The sequence below is a fragment of the Natator depressus genome, chromosome 15, assembly GCF_965152275.1.
Source record: "Natator depressus isolate rNatDep1 chromosome 15, rNatDep2.hap1, whole genome shotgun sequence".
In the NCBI taxonomy this organism is placed as follows: Eukaryota; Metazoa; Chordata; order Testudines; family Cheloniidae; genus Natator; species Natator depressus.
Window position 1 is genome coordinate 14,352,949 of NC_134248.1, and position 18,269 is coordinate 14,371,217.

General features: G+C 54.8%; 1 protein-coding gene across 2 annotated transcripts in view; it reads right to left on the reverse strand.

The window, feature by feature from the left end:
- Positions 1-272: 272 nt before the first annotated feature.
- The window catches only part of SLC25A1 (solute carrier family 25 member 1), a 47,546-nt gene continuing 29,549 nt past the window's right edge, over positions 273-18,269 (reverse strand). For both annotated transcript variants that reach the window (XM_074973122.1, XM_074973123.1), the window contains exons 2-9: positions 12,126-12,233; positions 10,757-10,856; positions 9,164-9,302; positions 7,522-7,606; positions 6,710-6,814; positions 5,725-5,840; positions 4,635-4,708; positions 273-3,741 (exon numbers count right to left, since the gene is read on the reverse strand). In XM_074973122.1, coding sequence (XP_074829223.1) covers positions 3,627-3,741; positions 4,635-4,708; positions 5,725-5,840; positions 6,710-6,814; positions 7,522-7,606; positions 9,164-9,302; positions 10,757-10,856; positions 12,126-12,233 — 842 coding nt within the window. In that variant the 3' untranslated portion in view covers positions 273-3,626. The remainder of the gene's footprint in view (positions 3,742-4,634; positions 4,709-5,724; positions 5,841-6,709; positions 6,815-7,521; positions 7,607-9,163; positions 9,303-10,756; positions 10,857-12,125; positions 12,234-18,269) is intronic.

The following is an 18,269-nucleotide window of genomic DNA, read 5'->3' on the forward strand; positions in this document are numbered from 1 at the left end:
GTTAACTGGTACGGTGTCTAGTGATTCCCCAAATAAAAGTGAGTGTTCAACAGTACAGCAGATGGCTGCAACATGGAACTCTGATCAGCACACCAGACTAATTAATCAGCACGTTTCCCACTCCATCAGGGCGTGCTCATTAAGACGATTCCTTTGTATTCCGAACTTTGATCCTACACATACTCCATTCTTGAAATTAACCAGAGCATTGACACCATGCGATTCAGAGGCATCCATGACAAAATAGCAGATACACAGACACACCAGAAAAAAAAAAAAGGAGAGAGACATCCAGCTTGCAGCAGGTTTCAGTTTATTACATAATCTCTGAATGCAGTAAAACCTGAGAAAGCAGCAGGGGCTGACACAACATGTGTAGAAGACTCAGCCTTGTAGAGAGCAGAGCACATGGACTCTGCCAAGGCAGAGGCAAAGAGACAACACAGTGCACACACTCCTGTGCTGAGCTTTCTCCTGGCTCTGGCACCCACCCCGAGGGATGGGTGCTGGGCAATGGCCTGCACCCATAGAATGTCGCTCCAGGTAGAGAGTCTGCCCTAGAACACATGACCAAAGGAGATGGTATTTCCCACCTCCCAAGGGGAGCCCAGTGGCAGCAGTTCTCGGCCCTGCACTAGAGAAGCCGTCTGGTAGCGTCTCTTCCTAGCCCAAAGGCAGCTTCGGGAGGGAGCAGCTCCTCTGAGGCCTAAAGACGCCAAACAACGAGAAGCAACGCAGGAAATAATTCATTGGTCCTGGAGGAGAAGACCCTAACTAGTCTCCAGTAGGAAGATCCTTTCCCTAATGCCCTCCTCTTCCACTCAGCATCCTCCCACCCCCACCCTCCAATTGTCATTGTATTGGATTTAGGGCACAATCTTTGCTCCCATCACTGAAGGCAGCAGGCATGAAGAACCCGGCTTGGCTTTCAGATCCCCGCACTAGCAGCACCACAGCCAAGGATTTTACAGGATCAGAGCCTTGGACATTTCTACTGAGCCCAAGAAACAGCCCAGTTTAGTTTTTAGTCATTCAGAATCTCATTCTTAATGTGCTACAGAAGCATCTGAGAAGAGTCAGGGATCAGAGAGGACATCAAATCTCATTCCCTTATCAGCACAGCACTGAGGCAATGGATTGAATTGGATGGTAAACACAAAACAGGGGGGGAGGGGGAGAGTTCCCAGCCTGTTTGGAACCTAGTGGTGACCAGTGCAATTCCAGGGTAAGAACCCAAAAACTCGGAGGGGAGACACTTGGGAAAGCAGACTGCAGCATACATGGGCTAAAGTGTCAAATGATCTGCAGCCAGTGTAACAGAAGACAGCATCATTCCCGTGTAGCTGCAGTGTAGCTAGCTGCATTGGCAAAATGCGTTCACCAGTGATTTGGGACCTGGGGCCCCCTCCTGGATCCCTTTGCTCATCCAGAACACAAGGGGAGGGTGGGGAGCTCTCAGTGACCGAAGGGATGTGAGCAAAAGGCTTAAATTGCAACAGACCCGGGGCTGCCTTTGGCCCACACAGAGCGATGGAGACTTTGTTAACAGGCAACTTTGGTTTACTGTTGGGGTGCTTGCCAGAGCACCCCAATTTGGCCTTGAAAATGGCAAGAGTCACTCCAGCATGCAGCTGCAAGCGCAACATTAACACATTTTGCTCAAAGCTTGAAAAGAAACCCCTGGACTCTAAAATATTAGCACAGGAGTGAAAACTATGCAGCTGGCTCGGAATCCGGGGCGCTGCCCTGTCAGCATGGTACAATAGGGGCTGCAGATGCTACAGCGAGATCACTGTGGGCTGCCAGGGACCACTAATGTAGCACAGGATTGTAAATGCAACATACAAATATGCATCAGGATGTCAGCGCACACACACGCAGTGTAAGGCTTGATTGTTGCCTTTACAGATCCTGGTTCAATTCTGAAGTGTGTTCTAAAGCGAGGCTCTTATTTTATTCAAGTTGCAAATGCAAAATGCAAAAAAACCTCAATGGCTTGAGAGCTGAAAGCCGGAAAGTGACTCTTCCCTGCACTTTCCTTCTTCGCCTGCGCATACGATAGTGTTAAGGCTGCATTTGTCACTGAGAGTACAGACAGACAAACCCCTGTGTAACTATTGTAGACAGACACACGATTTTGGCACAAATCTGCACTGGAACCATTATGAGCTCTTGGCACTGGGCAAGGACAGGGTTACTGTCCCCCGGGGATACAGTACAAGCGTTAACAACGCAGTGTGAAGTTCATTTAGTCTAGCTAGGTACTTGTCTGGCTCCCAGCACTGGAATATCGAGCGGCGTGGGGGTGTGTGTGTGAAGAGGCAGAGTGGAAGGGAATGTGGCAGGAGGCAGTTTAATCAGAGAAGGCCGAGTGGCAGGCGAGCACTTCACCTTTCTCACTCTCATCTCAGATGTAAACAAGGTGCCTCTGTCACAGGGGTGAGGAACCTGGTCACGCTAGGCTGGAAGTCACTCGCCTGGGAATGTTTCCTCAGCGAGGAAAAGGAAAATGAAGGCACCACCGCTCAGTGCTGGGTCTCTACCACAGCAGCAGCTGCACCGCCAGGAGCCTGGGCGAGTGGCTGGGATGGTAGAGGACATGTTCTGGGCACTGGGTTCCTTGCAGGTTCCATAGCAAAGCCCCTCAGTGCTCCCAGGAGGCGGTACAGGGTGGATTTCCTCTCTCCTCCAGGGGAGGTGGCTGGGCAGGCAAAGCCCCTACGGGAAGGCGCGCGTTCGGAGCCACAGGTCTGGATCACACGCTCTGACTCAAGGAGGCAGGGTCATTGCCTGCACCAAGGGGCCTCCCCTCAGCTTTCTGGCTTAAACCAGAGGCTAAATGGCCAGTGTGTGCCACGCAGCTCACTTCACGATCAATCCTCTTTGGCCCTAGTGACTCCCACTGGAAAACGCTGCGACTGAGGCACTTGGCAGCTCTGGTAGCGGGGGCTGGAGCTCTCCCCCAGCCAGGGGTCCCCCCCCGCTAGCAACTCCTGCTTCTCGAGATTGGGTGTGGAATAGCCGTGAGTGGCTCGCAGCCCGGGGTGCCACACCATTCCCTAGAGCATCTCCTAGAGGTAGAGGATGGGACTGGAGTAGCAGCAAGCTCCCCATACCCAGGGACATCACACCATTGCAATCGCGCCCCTGCAGCCTGCGCTCCAGCCCCACGCACTCCACGCCTCCTGCTGGGAGAGGCGGGAGATGGCAGTGAGCTCAGTGGAAACCTTTGCTCGCTTGGCTCTGTTTTCTCAAAGGCAAAAGGAAACGTGGACTGAATTGTAATCTGGCTGGAGAATCATGGCCTCTCTTCTCCCTTTCGGGCACTGATCTATTCCCCACCAGCTCCACCCCCAGGCTAGCGGAGCTGGCCTTTGCGAAGTTTGCAGATATAGTCCCCTCCCCCACACCATCATTTTAGCACATGATCAATAATTTAAACTACTCCACAGTTCGATCCTATAAATAAAGATGGTCAGGGTTTGATATGGGCCCAAGTGGCTGGGCACAGGGCACCGCTCCTAGTGAAATGTCCATATAATTTCTCCCGGGTTGGTCATCTTCCTCCAGCTGTTGCCTCGCGGTGGTGGAGGAGACGGTGCCGCTGCCCGGGGCTGCTGGCAGGCTCAGTCGGTTTTCCACACCTTGTTGAGGACCTTGACCACTTCGTCATAGATTACGAAGACGATGGCCACATCCAGACAGACCCGGCCCAGGCGAGGCACCGTGCCCTTGTAAAACCTGCCAGGAGAGGAGAGGAGAGGAGAGGAGAGGTGAGGGGGGAGCAGAGAGCCCCACACAGGCCTAGGCCAGGCACAGCTTGGCCAGACGTGGGAGCAGGCCTAGCCCACCCGCTCCCAGCGATCTCTGGCGGAGATGCAGCCTGGTGTAAAATGGCGCCAATGCCCGGCAACCACACTTTGTGAGGCTCACCCTGCTCTCCAGCTCAGCCTCTCGCCCACCTCCACCTTCACACTCAGCACAAGCGGGGACTGGCCCAGTCTCTGCTGGAATGAAAGGGGTTTGGGGAAGGGCTGCTTCCTGCCCGGCAAACCCCACCCAGAGACCCCAACTTTTTAAGATTCCCAGTCAGGGCTTTCTGGCCAACTGCCCCACTCCTGTCACAGGATCCGCTCTCCACACCAGCCGCTTTTTCAGATTCCAGGCCAGCTCCTCGGGGGCGTCGGTCACTGTTGACTTCCCTGATTTTACACTAGCTGAGGCTCTGGGCCTGTGCTTCTGTGGCATTTGTAGAGAGGCTAATAAAATCCACACAGGTCTCTCTCCCCTCTTCCCTGTGTGGGTCTCTGCTCCTCCTCTCACAGCCAGGCCTCGCTGCTACTCCTACCATCCACCAGGCCCTTGCCTTTCCCATCTCATCCCCTATGCCTACGGGACAGGCTCCCGCTTCTCGTGTGCCGGTGACCTGTTCTCCCTTCTGCAAATCCCACCACAAGGTGCCTTTTACCCATGATGGTGACGGATCCCTTTGCCCCCTATGGCACTACTCCCCGTTTCACCGTACGGGTGTGAACTGCTTCGCCAGCACTCGGCTGCAGGGGAGGGATTGTCCCTGTTTCCCTGCGTTCACCCAGCCCTGAGCCCCCTGCATGGAGACAAGATGAAGGACTCACGCGATGGGCCCTTCGTATTTCATGATCTGGTAGGCGCAGTCCCAGGTGCTCTTGTACTTGTGCGCTTCAAGTCCCTAGAGGAAGCGGAGAGAAGGGTCAGAGACCTGTAATGGGGGGGATCTATGCCACAGTTCCCAGCACAGCTCCCACAAGCCGTGGCTCCATCCTGGGAGATTCTGGAAGGGCCCCGGGGGGGTGGGGGGGAGGGGGAGGACGGGGGGCTTCTGTTTGCACAGTCGGAGCTGTCACAGCAGTGACTGCCATCCTCGCCAGCCTGGTTGTGTGGGAGCCTGATCCTAAGGAGGGCTGCGGGGTGCTTAGATGTGGTCTAACCCAAATAGCAGTGGCCACGCCCATGCCCCACTGCAGGTGTTTTTGGGTGGCTGCAAGGTGTGTTGAGACGGGCTACGGCAGTGATGCTCAGACAGAGGCTCTTTGCAGCCCTTGCTATTAAAACACCATGTGATTTAATTATTAGCCAATTTAAGTTATTAACCAATCAGGATGCTTTTACTGTGTTATTACCCAATTGTAGCAGATAAAATAATACGTGGTCAGTCACTGCTGTGAGAATAATATAGAACTAGTAAACGAAGCAATGAATTCACATGATTGTGGCTCTTTGGGGATCGCTGATCGGGCTCCTGAACTGAGAATCACTGGGCTACAGGACTGCCCGGAGAGGAACATGCCAAATTCCTCTAGCTCAGGGGAGCCCTGGGCCTGGTCTGCCTAGGAGTGAATCGCTGGCCGTTAATTCAGGTCCCCAGAGGGCAGCGCGACCACAGCCACAGAGCACAGCATGGCTAGTGTGGACACACTGCTGCACTGGGCCTCACTCTCCCATCAGGCCAGGCACCCCAGCGGTCATTCTCTAGGGCAGACAGGGCCTTTGTGGGGAGCAGTCTCAGTTCCAGCTCCTACTCCTCCATTGGGAGGGCGCCGTGTGGCACTTTGCCACGTCCCATTTCGGCGCTTGGCCCAGCGGTCATGGTCTAGATGAGAGCAGGAGACATGGAGCACCCAGAGGCAAGAGGTGAATGATGGGCTCTCAGCAGAAGCCCAGAAGCCACACAACCACATGCTGTACCTGCATTCTGGTTTTCACCACATCCAGGGGGGTGTTGCCAAAGACGCTAGCTGCTCCGGCAATGGCCCCAAATATCCCGGTGACGAAGGGGTTTATGACCTTGTTGGGATCATCCCCTGGGAAGAAGGAGAGCGACACAAAAGGGGCAGGCGGAGGGAAAGAGGGTGGAGAGAGACACAAGGGCAGAGCTCATGAGCACCAAGAGGTGGGAGTGTGCTGGGACGTCACTGAGTGACACTGCACGTGAGAGCGACAAAGGCCCCGACAGGCTGGGGGTGCAATGGGGGTTGGGGGGTGAAAGGAACGGGACCCCGCAAGTGAGAGCCCCCAATGAAGCTGGAACAGAGGGAAGGGCCGAGGGGGCCAGAGATGCTCTCTCTCTCTCTCTCTCCAGGTGTGCGCAGTGAGCAGAGGGGCCAGGCTGCCTGTTTGCCGCCTAGAGTCCTCAGACCCCACAGGTCGTAAGGCAGGGAACACACAAGCCTAGGCCAGGGCTGGCCTAGCAGCAAGTGGGTGGGAAAGCGCCCCCGGCTGGCTTAGTTCTGAACAGACTGTCAAAAGGGCCCAGGCCCAGTGTGTGCGGGCAGGGGTAGGGGCGTTGAGAGCGTGCACAGGAGAAGTAGATATGTGTATACTGCAGCAGACAGGTGCGAGCAGGGGCAGAGTGGAGGAGACCCCATTAGAGTCCCCGCTTACTCGCCGTCTGCATCCCCTGGGGCTTTTAACCCAGGCATCCCCTCTCCCCAGCTCTGCCCTGCCCTGGGGCCTTCCTCAGGCTCGTCAAAGTGACCCCACAGGAAACTGGTGGTGGCGCGTTTCACTCGGAGGGAGGAGCGGGAGCTCAGCTGAGGCTGGAGAAGCCAGCCCTCGCTGCAGCAGGTCACCGTGCTGTGTGGCTCTCCGCCCACAGCGCTCCCCGGAAGAGGCAGGGCATGGCACGGAGACGCGGGGGCAAGGCAGCGGGAGGGAGGCAGAGCGCGGGTACCTTTGTACCAGTTCCTGAGCGCCGTCATGACAAAGAAGCGAATGGCCTGGTTTGATCCTTGCTTGAGGACAGTCGCGGTTAAACCCTGGTAGGTTCCCTTCAGACCTGCGGCAGGGGAGAAGGGGCAGCATTTGAGGAGGGGAAGCAGCATGACGCTGGTGTCCCCAGGACTGCCACCGACCCCATGCCTTCCTGTGGCCCACAACACAATTTCCCCTTTCCCCCATTCATACACCCACCCCGCAAGGGCCCACAGCACAAAGCCCAGCTCCTCCCCAGCTCTTTCTTGTGCCCCACCCACTTGGCCCTGCCTTCAGGATGGCCGAACAGGCTAAGGTGCTGCGTTCAGGCCGCAGTCTCCTCTGGGGACGTGGGTTTGAATCCCAACCCTGACAAGCCCTCTTAATAGCAGGCGTTGGGGGAGAGAGGCATTTCTCCTAATTCTCATTGGCAGCGGGGTGAGGCCTGCTCTGCGTGGTTTTGGTGGCCTGTCATTTGGCCTCCCCCACCCTCCTATGGACATGCTGACAGGGCTGCACGGCTTTCCCCTGGCTAGGCCAGAAGAGGAAAGGTGCTCAGGCCTGGGAAGCAGGTCTCCCAAGAACCAGACTGCTTGAGGGACGAGCAGACACTTGGGAGCCAGTGTTTTTCAAGGCCCTACAGTGCTGGCTGCCTTGGCAGCTCACAGACCAGTCTCCCACTCTGGTGGGAGGAGGCAGTTCACAACCCGGTGTGGCGGGGCCTTGCACACTGAACGCAAGGATAACGCGGCGCGGAGGCACTGAGTAACGCTGCCACGCCAGGGCCCTCACCCTGCTCGCGGATGATCTCCCGCACGCCGTGGAAGAAGCCACGGTACTTCGGTTTGGGGGAGCACTGGTCATGGATAAACTTCACCTGGAGGGGAGAGAAGGTTAGGACTTGTTAATCCCAATCTGCATGTGAAGAGACACCCATTCCTCAAGCTATAGGAGCCCAAACATCCCAATCAGATGCCTGGCAGCGGGGCTCTGCTCAGGGATTCAGCAGCGAGGATCTTTGCTAATCTGAGGCAGCGCCATACCGATGCTGTTCCAGAGCGGAACGAAAACCCTGTCCAAGGTTTACCTGCAACTGCGGACGTGTTTGCTCATGCACTCCACATGCAGTCAGAAAGGGAAGGGACCTATGCAGTCTAGGGATGAAGGACTGCAGCTAGGTCTGGAATACTTGAAACACACAAGGCTTGGCACCTGCAAGGGGAGAGTCTGGAAGTCCCAGGATGGGAAGAAGGGTAGCTATTGCTAGCTCAGGCCAGCAAAGCATGAGAGCATCTTCCCCAATGCTTAATCTATTGGTCACCTGTGAGAGCATATAGCATCAGGTCAGTAAATAACAGTCCCTTCACCCTATCTCTAAGCACTTTGCAAAGGAGGGTCCATCTATTTATCCCCACTTGGCAGATGAGAGCTTTGAGAAGCAGAGAGGTGAAGGGATGGGCCTGGGTTCACACAGCACGTCAGTGGCAGAGATGGGGACAGACTTCGGAGTCCCAGTCCCGCTGCTGCTGCTCACAGCAGTCAGCCTCTTCTTAGGATTATGCTGAACAGAGTCATGCAAGCAGAGGCCAGTTTCCCAGCCAAGTCCCTGGCTCTCACGTTACACTGTGTAGGAAGCATTTGTGCCCAGATATCACTCACTGAGAAGGGCATATTTTACTAAGCCCTGAACAGGATTTCCAGGCCTGGCATCATTTTTGAATCTGGGAGTTACAAAGCAAGGAGAAAAAACTGAGTATAACACAGGGGGAAAGAGCAGAGACAGAGAAACGGCCTCATTTGTGTGGGAGAGCCTGGCAATGAATGAGAAGCAACAACGGTGCAAAATGCCCTTTGCTACTGTGGAGCCTCGGCTAGGTATTTCATGCACGGCGCTGCATTTACTTCTGCCAGCAAGTGTATTGGTGTGGCTCAGCGTATCTTTCATGGTATTAACACCTGACAAATTCTGGAGTCAGGCCACAAAGGCTGGCCTCAGAGAGAAGAGCTGTCACTCACTGCAGGAGTTACGGGCCCCAGGAAAATCAGATCCTGTCTGGTCTCTTGCTAAAATTTCCCATCAACAGGAGAGTCCAGAGGGAACGCCCCACAGGCAAAGTCTTTCCCTGCACCTCTGACCATTCACCACTAGTGGGCAGCTGGAGCACACGGACATTTCATCTGCGCGGGAGCAGCAACATACAGCACAACTCCCTGTGTGACGCCAGGTGGGGAGCAGAGCAGAGGCTGTGCTGAGTTAATACCCGGCTCCAACAAGACAGAGAGAGCCCAGCCAGCTAGCTCTGGGGCCGACAAGGCGCTCACAGGGCAATGGTGCTCCCTCCTTGGCTTCCCCTGCCCCCTCTGAAGAGGTCTCCGGTCTCCCCCTACTCTGGGACTCATTCTCAAAGCAGGGATGAGAGGGCCTGCGCTGTACCTTTATGGTCTCCATGGGACACACCACCACCACGGCCTCGGCCACCCCGGCTCCCAAGCCGCACAGCAGCCCGCGCTTGCTGTTCAGGTTGCCCTTCTCATCTCTCATGTGGTTGCTGAGGAACTCGAACATGCCGAACCTGGCCGGGGAGAAAGGCAGCCAATGCAAACCCCACCGGACTGGGCAGACACAGCTGCTGGGCACAGAGACAGGGCCAGGGCGAGAGGGATTTCCTAGTGCAGCTGGGCCAACCAGCTCGGCTGGAAGCTCCCGCCGTGCCCCGTGGGCATCTCGCTATGGAGCCTGTGGGTCACCTCCAGGGGGAGCTGGGAGAACTGACCAGGGATGGCGGGGAGGGGGGCTCACTCTTCTTTCCCCTTACCAGCACCTGGGAGTGGCAGGAAGTGGCCAAGCCCTGCCGTAGCTTCAAACACCCAGCCGCCCTCCACCCATCTCAGGCCCTCCCACTGGGCGAAGCACAGATGCCCACACTGGGAAGGCAGGCACCTGTAAGCCTGAAAGCCCAGGAGAAGGGGGGTGGCGGTGCGCCTGACTCCCCTGCCTGAGCAGGCTGCTGACTGCTGACAGCTATTAGCTATTGGTTCTTGGTTGGCAGCAGGGAGAGAGAAGGCAGCAGAGCATCCATCCTGCTCGTCTCGGAGTCACACCCTCACGCCCCAGAGAAGAGCGAAGCTGATCTGCCAGCACTCCACTGCCCCCACCCTCCTGGGCTGGGGACCGAACCGCTCAGAAATCACACACTTTCTTCTGCAGCATCTCCTCCCTGGGGAGGCTGTGGCTGCAGCAGCCAGGGCCTGCTGCTGGGAAAGGCTCAGCCTGGAAGAGCTGGGAGCTTCCCAAAGAGCACAATGCTAGCAGTGCCCTGGGGGAGCTCCCCACAGCAAGGCCTGCTGGCAAACAGGGCACTCCCCAGAGCCAGCCCTCCGGCAGCGTCCGCTCAGGCTGGTCCTGCTAAGAGCAGGATGGTTCTCTCAATCCATCCCAAAGGGAACGACCGTCCAGGGAGGCAGTCCCACCCCCAGCCAGGGAACTGGGCACGCTGTCCAGTAACGATTGGCCAGACCCACCTTGAGTAGATTCCAAACCACCTCGAATCATTCCCTCCCCTCCCCGCAGCGGGACCGAGCTGCCTCAGCACTTCTCCAAACATCAGGCCACCTACGGACACAGGTGAGCGATGCCAATCGCTCCTTGGCAGGCAGCCCTCAGGGAGGGTCACTCAGGGCTCCTTGGACAGACCCTGCACTGTGCTCCTTTGCAGAAGCCACGTCCGTGGCCCTCTGGCCTGCTAGCCTGGGGCCCTCACCTGCCTATCCCTGCATGTCTGGCTTTTTTGGCAGGGCTGTTCTGCAGAGAGGCTGCCTGAGACAGACCCCCGGCCTGAGACTCCCTCAGCAGCGAGACGGAGAGAAGGGGCCACTCCAAGGGACTCCTATGGGGTTTTTCATCCGCTTGTTTGGGGGCCTGGTGGCTGTCAAGGAGAGCAGGAGGATCACCTGGGCTCAGATTGCTCAACTGCAATTCACAAACGCCTCAGGGGCAAGGCTGGAAGTCGCAGCCGGAGCGCCTTACCTCACGGCAGCCTTTGGGATGGAGCCATACACCAGTGAGCTGAGGCCTCGATAGAGCCCCTTCACTCCATGGCCCTGGACAGTCTGCTTCACGCAGTCCGCTAGGGGAGAAGGCACGGAAAGAGGGGTTTAGCAGGCCCGCCAAGTCAGCCTGGCAGCACCTTCCGCCATTCAGGCTCTCCCTGGGCCGCTCACTCCCTGCCGTCCTTGGGTAACAGCCAGAGCGCACAGGGCAGGGTGGGCGAGTGCCAGGGTGGAAGAGCTCGGGTAACGTGGTCACCAACGCCAGGCTGCAAACGCACCATCGCGGAGAACACCGGCCCCGTGCGAGTGGACGCGTTCGTCTCATCGCTGAAGACAGAGCGGCCAGGACCCCAACGCTGCTGCCGTTAATGGATTTCCCCTCCCCCTCCAGCGTGCTGCGGCTGTGGAACGTGAAGTCCTGAGTCGTGTCCCCCCCAGTGCAGTTCAAGCCATATGCAGCAGGTGCCAGGCTATACGACTCGGCCTCCCTAGCTAGAACAGGGCAATGCCAAGCCCTTTGCAGAGCTGATCCAGGAAGGGAGAATGGCACAGGGCACTGTTCAGCCCTGGACTCAGCAAGTCAGAAGCCATGTTGCTGCAGATCCTCAGGACCCGGTTCCAAGCCAGACACGAAGCCAGGGGCTCTGGAACCAGCTCCCTGCTGTCTCTCCCCCAGCCAGCTGGGTTCTCTCTCACACTGTCAGCTGGGGCCAGGCTGGAGGGCAAGCAGCAGAGTGCAGCGGTGATACAATACAGCACGCCACCATGCAGCCTGTACATAAGTAGAAGGTTATGATCCTGCCAGTCAGGGACCCCTGCCAATCATCCTGGGCTGGAACGAGGCCGTCATCCCTGGAACGCCTCCAGCCTGGGCACCCGACCAGGCTACCGCCAACACGCCGTCTCCCTCAGCGACAACAGGTGTGCTGCATTGTGCAATTGGCCAGGTCCGTTAGAGGGGCGCGCTCATCTCACAGCCAAGCCTCAGATTCTGGGGACTGGTGGGGGCAGGATGTCAGACCCGACCGCCCAGCGCTCTGATCCACACACCCTACTCTGAAATGGCTTCTCCCCCGTTTCCCTACTCTCCCCCTTGTGAGACAGGAAGGAGGCAAGCCCTAGAGTTCCAAGGGAGGGTCCTTCTATGAGGGGCACCTGAACACCCAGTTCACTCCCGCCCCACGTAGTGATGCACACCCACCAGTGTCCCCCATGCCAGTCTCTGCTTAGCTGGCAGTGAATGACTGGCTGCAGCAGCTCCAATACCCCTGACACAATCGCCAGTCCCCTTGTTTGATCCCTAGCCTAGTCTCTCTGCGCCCACAGCTGCCAGGCTCCGGACTTACCGATGCCTTTGTACCGGGGCGGGTTAGCTTTCTCATCCAGCTGGAGCTGAGTCTTCACATACTCCGTAGGGAACGTAATGCAGATCTCAATGCCACCGGCAATACCACCTGGGGAGAACAAAGAGGGGGAAGATAGAACTGAGAACTGACAACATCTCAGTAGCACCTCCCCGATGCCCACTTCTAATTGCCCAACCCCCACCTTTCAGCACTTGGGAGCCAGAGCTGGGAGTGGGGTCACCTCCCAGGTACGCACTTGGGTAAGGGCCAGATTTGCAAGTCTGCTCAGCAACTAAGGAGCTCTTCTGAGCATCTCGTCCCTTATATTGGTGCCTACATGGGAGCACTTTTGAACAATTGCTCCTTTGAAAATCTGGCCCTCGGTGCTTTCAACAGAGCAAGCTAGACATGTTCTGCCCTCCTCTTCTGTGTGGTCTGGTTAGACAGGGCAGGGACTGGCCCTTACTGCGTGTTTGTACAACACCAAGCACCCTGGGACCCTGGTCTCACTCGGGGCCTCTAGCTGCTACTGCCATACAATAATAATTTTGCCAGCAGAGGAGCATTTAGTGCAGGACTTAAAATTCAGCCAGAGGCATCCTGAGCAGAGCTCCAGTAAATATTTTCCAACCCGCAGCAGCCCCAGCGCGCTCCGTGGGTCTGAAGCCCCGAGCCCCGGGGCTCCGGGAAATACTCAGGGAGAATTTAAGCCCTGATTTAATGTCATCATTTCATAGCACCAGACGAGCTTTCAGTGCAGACCACAGACAGTTCAGGCAGGGGATAGACATGCCCAGACACGGACTAAAGGCCTGAATTATGATCTGGGAACAAGGAACTCCCAAATTCCGGTCCCAGCTCTGGCCACAGAGGCACTCAGTGCCAAAGGCACATGTAATCTTGTTCTGCCTCCTCTCCCACCACAGCCTGCAAGACGGGGATAATGGTAATTATCTGCCTCCCAGGGGTGGCATGAAAATTCACTAATGTCTATAAAGTACTTTAAAGATAGAGTGCTGGGTATGAAGTAGCTGCAGCCGAGACAGACACCTGTCCCCACTTCCTCCAACACTCCCCACGTTCCTGTCAAAGCTCTGTCTCAGTTGCTCCCTTTCATCCCCTTCATCCACACCCGGCTCCTTTCACCCCCCGCCTCCAGAACAGCCTCTCCTTTCACCCCAAGAACCCTCTCCTCCTCCAGCAGACACACGAGTGAAGCAATCCAACTGAAAAGCACACATCCTGCTCCGTGCTTGTACCAGCCTGTGCCTTCAGATTGCGAAATCCTCAGGCCAAGGATCTGTTTGCGCAGCACAGCTCACCAGGTATACAGCACTGTGTGCTTACCGTACTCCCTGTGTCGGGAGTTTCTATCCGTACGTGGAGAGACCAACCGACACCAGGAAATCCTGGTCACTGTCTCATCCTCAAGCCTGTAGCGATATTAGGTGGGCAAGTAAAAGTGGCTTTGTGTTTTAATCAGCATGGTGAGGCTGGGCAAGTAGATTTAGTGTCTGGACTGGTACATTTCCACAGCAACTTCACAAGGCTGACAGCCACCAGCATCACCTTGGGGTTACACACTAAGTTAGCAGCAGCACAGAACTGCTTGGATTTTCCCCACCTGGTTCCTATTACAGTAGTTTAAAGTTAGACCCCCGGCGTCTCTAGCACCCCAGTGCCCAAGCCTGAAGGGACAGGGCCAAGGATATAGATTAAGGCCACAGGGGGCCATTAGATCATCTCATCTGACCTCCTGTGTAACACAGGCCACAGCTCTTCACCCCGTTACCCATGCGCTGTGCCCAGTGACGAAAGCAGAGCTTGTAGAAAGGCACCCAGACTTGATCAGCTGTCATGGAGAATCCACCACTTCCCTCGGCCCCATTCCTCACGGTTAAAAACTGGGCCATAAGTTCTAATGGCAATTTGTCTGGCTGCAGCTTCCAGCCATTGGTTCTTGCTCTGCCTTTGCCCCCTTTAGTACCTGGAGGTAACAGGTTAACAGCCCCTAAGCCAGCACTCCCTGTTAAAGGCATCAAGTTCATGATAAAATCTCCCTCCTTCTTTCTAAAGCAGGGCAGCCTCCTCTTAAAGAGGGCTACCTGAGCAAGGCCCCCACCGCCAGAGATCACAGGCACAGAGCTGTCTGCACAACTAGCTCTACAGATTTTCTTGCCCGAAGCAAACATCCTCCCCTGTCGGCCTGCAGTGACTCCCCCAAAGGGCTACTGAGCATCCCCCTGCCCTAGGTAGCCAGCCTGGGAATGCGGAGATTCCACAGCTGCCATTAAATACAAATGCACAGTAAATGGTCCATGGGAAAAACCTGCCACACCTGTTGTAATATAGGCACTGAAGCCAGGAAATCCCAAGTGCTAATTCCAGCTCTGGTACTGACCCGTTGGGTGGCCAGTGTTATTTATGTCTCTTAGGGTGATGCTCAGAGGTTCCACCCACTGTGCTAGGCACTGTACAAACGCAGGGAGAGCCAGTGCCTGCCCTGAAGAGCTTGCAATCTATATAGACAAGACAGACAAAGGGTAGGAAAAGAAACAGACACAGAGGTGGGAAGTGAAGTGATCCACACCGGGTTGCACAGCAGGTCAGCCACCGAACCAGGGACGGAACCCGCGTCTCTTGACTCCCAGTTTGGTGCCCTACCCCTTAGGCCACACTGCCTCTTCTCCCCAGTCACATCCTTTTCTGTGCCTCGGTTTCCCCATCTGTGCAAAGAGGATAATAACTTAATCCGAGTGCCCCATGAGGTAGGTAACTAGTGGCTGGAACACTCCTGTTTAGTTGGAAAGCAGCAAATCATTACTGCTCACTGCCAAATAGCTGCTGAATGACTATCCAGGACATGAACAAGAGAAGCACCACACCAGAAAAAATGAAACAAGAGTGGTGCAGAGAGCTCTACTCTGAGCATGTCATCGCTGCAGTAAAGCCATGTGTGCGAGCCAGCCTCCTGCTCCAGCCCATTGTGCGGGAGTGGGTGGGGAGGGGGGTTAAGAGAACAGGAAAGAGGCCAGATTGCCCTGATCAGTGCCATACCTAGAATGCTCACCATACTCATCACAAAATGGGGCCCATGTGACCGTGAAATCCTTATGGCAATCACGAACCATCCTACCACGCCAATCCAGGCAGCAATTTCCACACCAGCTGCAGCTCCGGCTGGCCTGAGGGAGTCGCATGCAGAACTCGAGTATTAACTGATCAATAGCGGGGGAGGAATTAGACACAGGAGAAGGGTGTTTGCAGCTCAGATCTGCGAGGAGATGGAGCGAGTGAGGCGGAAGGATACAGGGAAGCTGGTAGTGCCGAGGCCAAGGCTCTAGCACACAGAAGCAGACAAAGATCAGGAAGAGAAGTACAGACGAAATGTCACATTCATCAGGGATGGATGTGCTAGTAGGATTACTCAAAACAACTTCCACTTGGAAAAGCCCTTTTCACCTTTTAAACAACAACAACAAAGAGGAAAAACACCCCAAGGATGGTGTTTAAGATCCCAGATGCCAACAGACTATCAGCAGCAACTTAAAAACAACAAAGCCACAGTTTAACACAGGCATCTGACTGTCCTAGCTACAGTGATCTCTCGGCCCTTTGTGTCTGGCTGGAAGACGTCTTTTACACCATTCCCACTCAAATGTTTAGGCTGTGCGCCCCTTACAGCACAGACTGGGTTTTCTTTGTACCCTGGGCTCCCAACCTTCCCTTCCGCAGTGGCAGTTGTCAGCATGTGACGGAGGGCAGGATTTGGACCTACTGCAGGATTTAGAGAAGTGCAGCTTCCTGCTGCTACATTTTTAGAGTCAGAGAGATCAGCAACAGGAACCTACCTGGCACTCGGGTTTGGCAGCCAAGTGCCGTATATCGGCTATTCTGTGCCAGAACGTCAGTGTAATTGTAAATAAGCCTGCAGAGACATTCTGGGGTGAGCTGGCGTCGAGAGCAGTGGGAAGTTAGCGGGATTTTATTAGAGTCGTTTGAAAAAGAAAAGGAAGACTTGTGGCACCTTAGAGACGAACAAATTTATTTGAGCATAAGCTTTCGTAGCTCACGAAAGCTTTTGCTCAAATAAATTTGTTCGTCTCTAAGGTGCCACAAGTCCTCCTTTTCTTTCTGCGGATACAGACTAACACGGCTGCTACTCTGAAACCTGTCATTTGAAAAAGAGTTTCCCTTTCAAGAAATTCCACAGACTTTGGTGTGAAGAGTCCCCGGCATCCAGGCCGCTTGCGATGGGAGTATTTTGGGCCAAAATGTGTTTTCCTCAGACCCCCCAAACTTTTCTCGAGAGAGTCAGCAGATCCAGCTCCGAGGCACCATCCCCGTATTCACACGGGCTGATTTCAGTAGGGCAAAGTAGCCCGTTTAAGGACAGTGTCAGATTTGACCCTGAATTCACTGGATGCTGGTGCTTTATGTCACAACTGGAACAGCTCTTATATTACTGAGGGATATTAAAATAGCTATGAAATGGCTGGAGTAATACCCCAGAATAGCCGGGGGGGGAAGGATGAGAAGAACAAAATAAGAAAGCCTTTCAGAACTGCCCATGGGCAGCAGCAGAAGCATAAAAAGCATCTGCAATTCCTGCTCTGTAATAGTGATTCTCCAACAAACAACCTTAAGAATGAGACTGCCTTGAGACACAAGGACTCCTGGAGCTGGCTAAGTGCATGTTTCGCATTCAGACTGCGCCATTTCCCTTCAGCTACATACAAAAGGCAACCCAGGAAGCCTGCACAAAACCGAGCCTGGACCCACACGCACTCCCTGCCTCTCTTTAATTTGGTTCTTTTCAAAAGGCCTGGTCTATACTGAAAATTTAGATTGACGTAGCTATGTCATTCAGGGGCGAAAATAATCCAGACTTTAGACTTAGCTACGGCAACCTAACCCACAGTGTGGACACAGCTAAATAAATGGAAGAATGCTTCCACTGACCTAGCTACCGCTGCTTGGAGAGATGGATCACCTACAGGAACAGAAAAACTCTTTCCATTGTCGTAGGAAGTGCCTACACTATGGCCACTGTACTACGCTATGACCCATAGCATAGACAAGCAAGGAGCTTAATTTGACTCCAAACTCGCTTAGCACTGAATTAAAGATCCCTATTCACATTCCAGCTACGAAATTAATGCAACCAGACAGATCACTCACGATGCACGATTCAACCCCAGACTGGGCAAATTGGCCTTCATAGAATAAAAGGAACTGGCCCTACCCATAACCCTGTTAGCCTGACCCAGCCTTGTTGCCCTCTCTGGTAGCCCTAAGCTTATATGCGGTTCTGACAACAGTTAAGTTAAATCTGTGGTGTCTGAGCTAATGTTTTGTGCGCCTCCAAGTTGCTGCTTCTGAATTTACTCAGGACCTAGAAGTGCTGATCAGAACAAGCAAGGATGTTCTCGCTGGATTTCTGGCCCTGGTGGAAATGAGTAGTGCTGAAGAGCATAGTAGAAAGCCTGTTTCCATGAGATCCCCAACCCAATCCTGGAGGTCAAAGGAGCCAAATGTTTGAGTGAAGCCTACCAAGCTTGGATCTGAGCTTTCCCAGAGCTCGGAGGTCTCTAGCATGGTTTGGCTCCAGGGTTTTCGTTTGGCCTAGTGGTGAAGTCCGGATCCACACAAGAACTTCCCTAGCATTCGGGGTGTTTGCATCAGGTGCATTTCTGACTGTGGTTCAGTTATAAAACTCTCCTGGAACCTCACACCCACAGAACACGGACACTCAGTTTGTGGTGTTTATGGACTGTAGGAAGCATAACTGATCAAACAAAGGAGCAGTGGGCTACCGTCAGTGAGCAGAGAAAGGGATGCTAACGAGTGCCCAGCCTAAAAGCCCCATTCCCGTCAAAGGCTTGTGCACACTAGTGCCTTGCGGGAGAGGAGACACTGGATTGTGCCTTATTGAAACTGCAGTCTCTCGTGCCTGTGACCCATGAAAGGGTCAGTAGCAGCCCTTGGTTTCTACCAGCACTGGAGGCACAAACGGACCACGTGAGCTTCATCTTCTGCCACTCTGTGTCCCCCCAGTTCAGATTCCTTCCCCGGCGGTGGCAGAGGAGAAACCTTCAAAAGCATTATGGAGCCCTGCAGCTGTGGTCCCTAGCGATGCTCCCG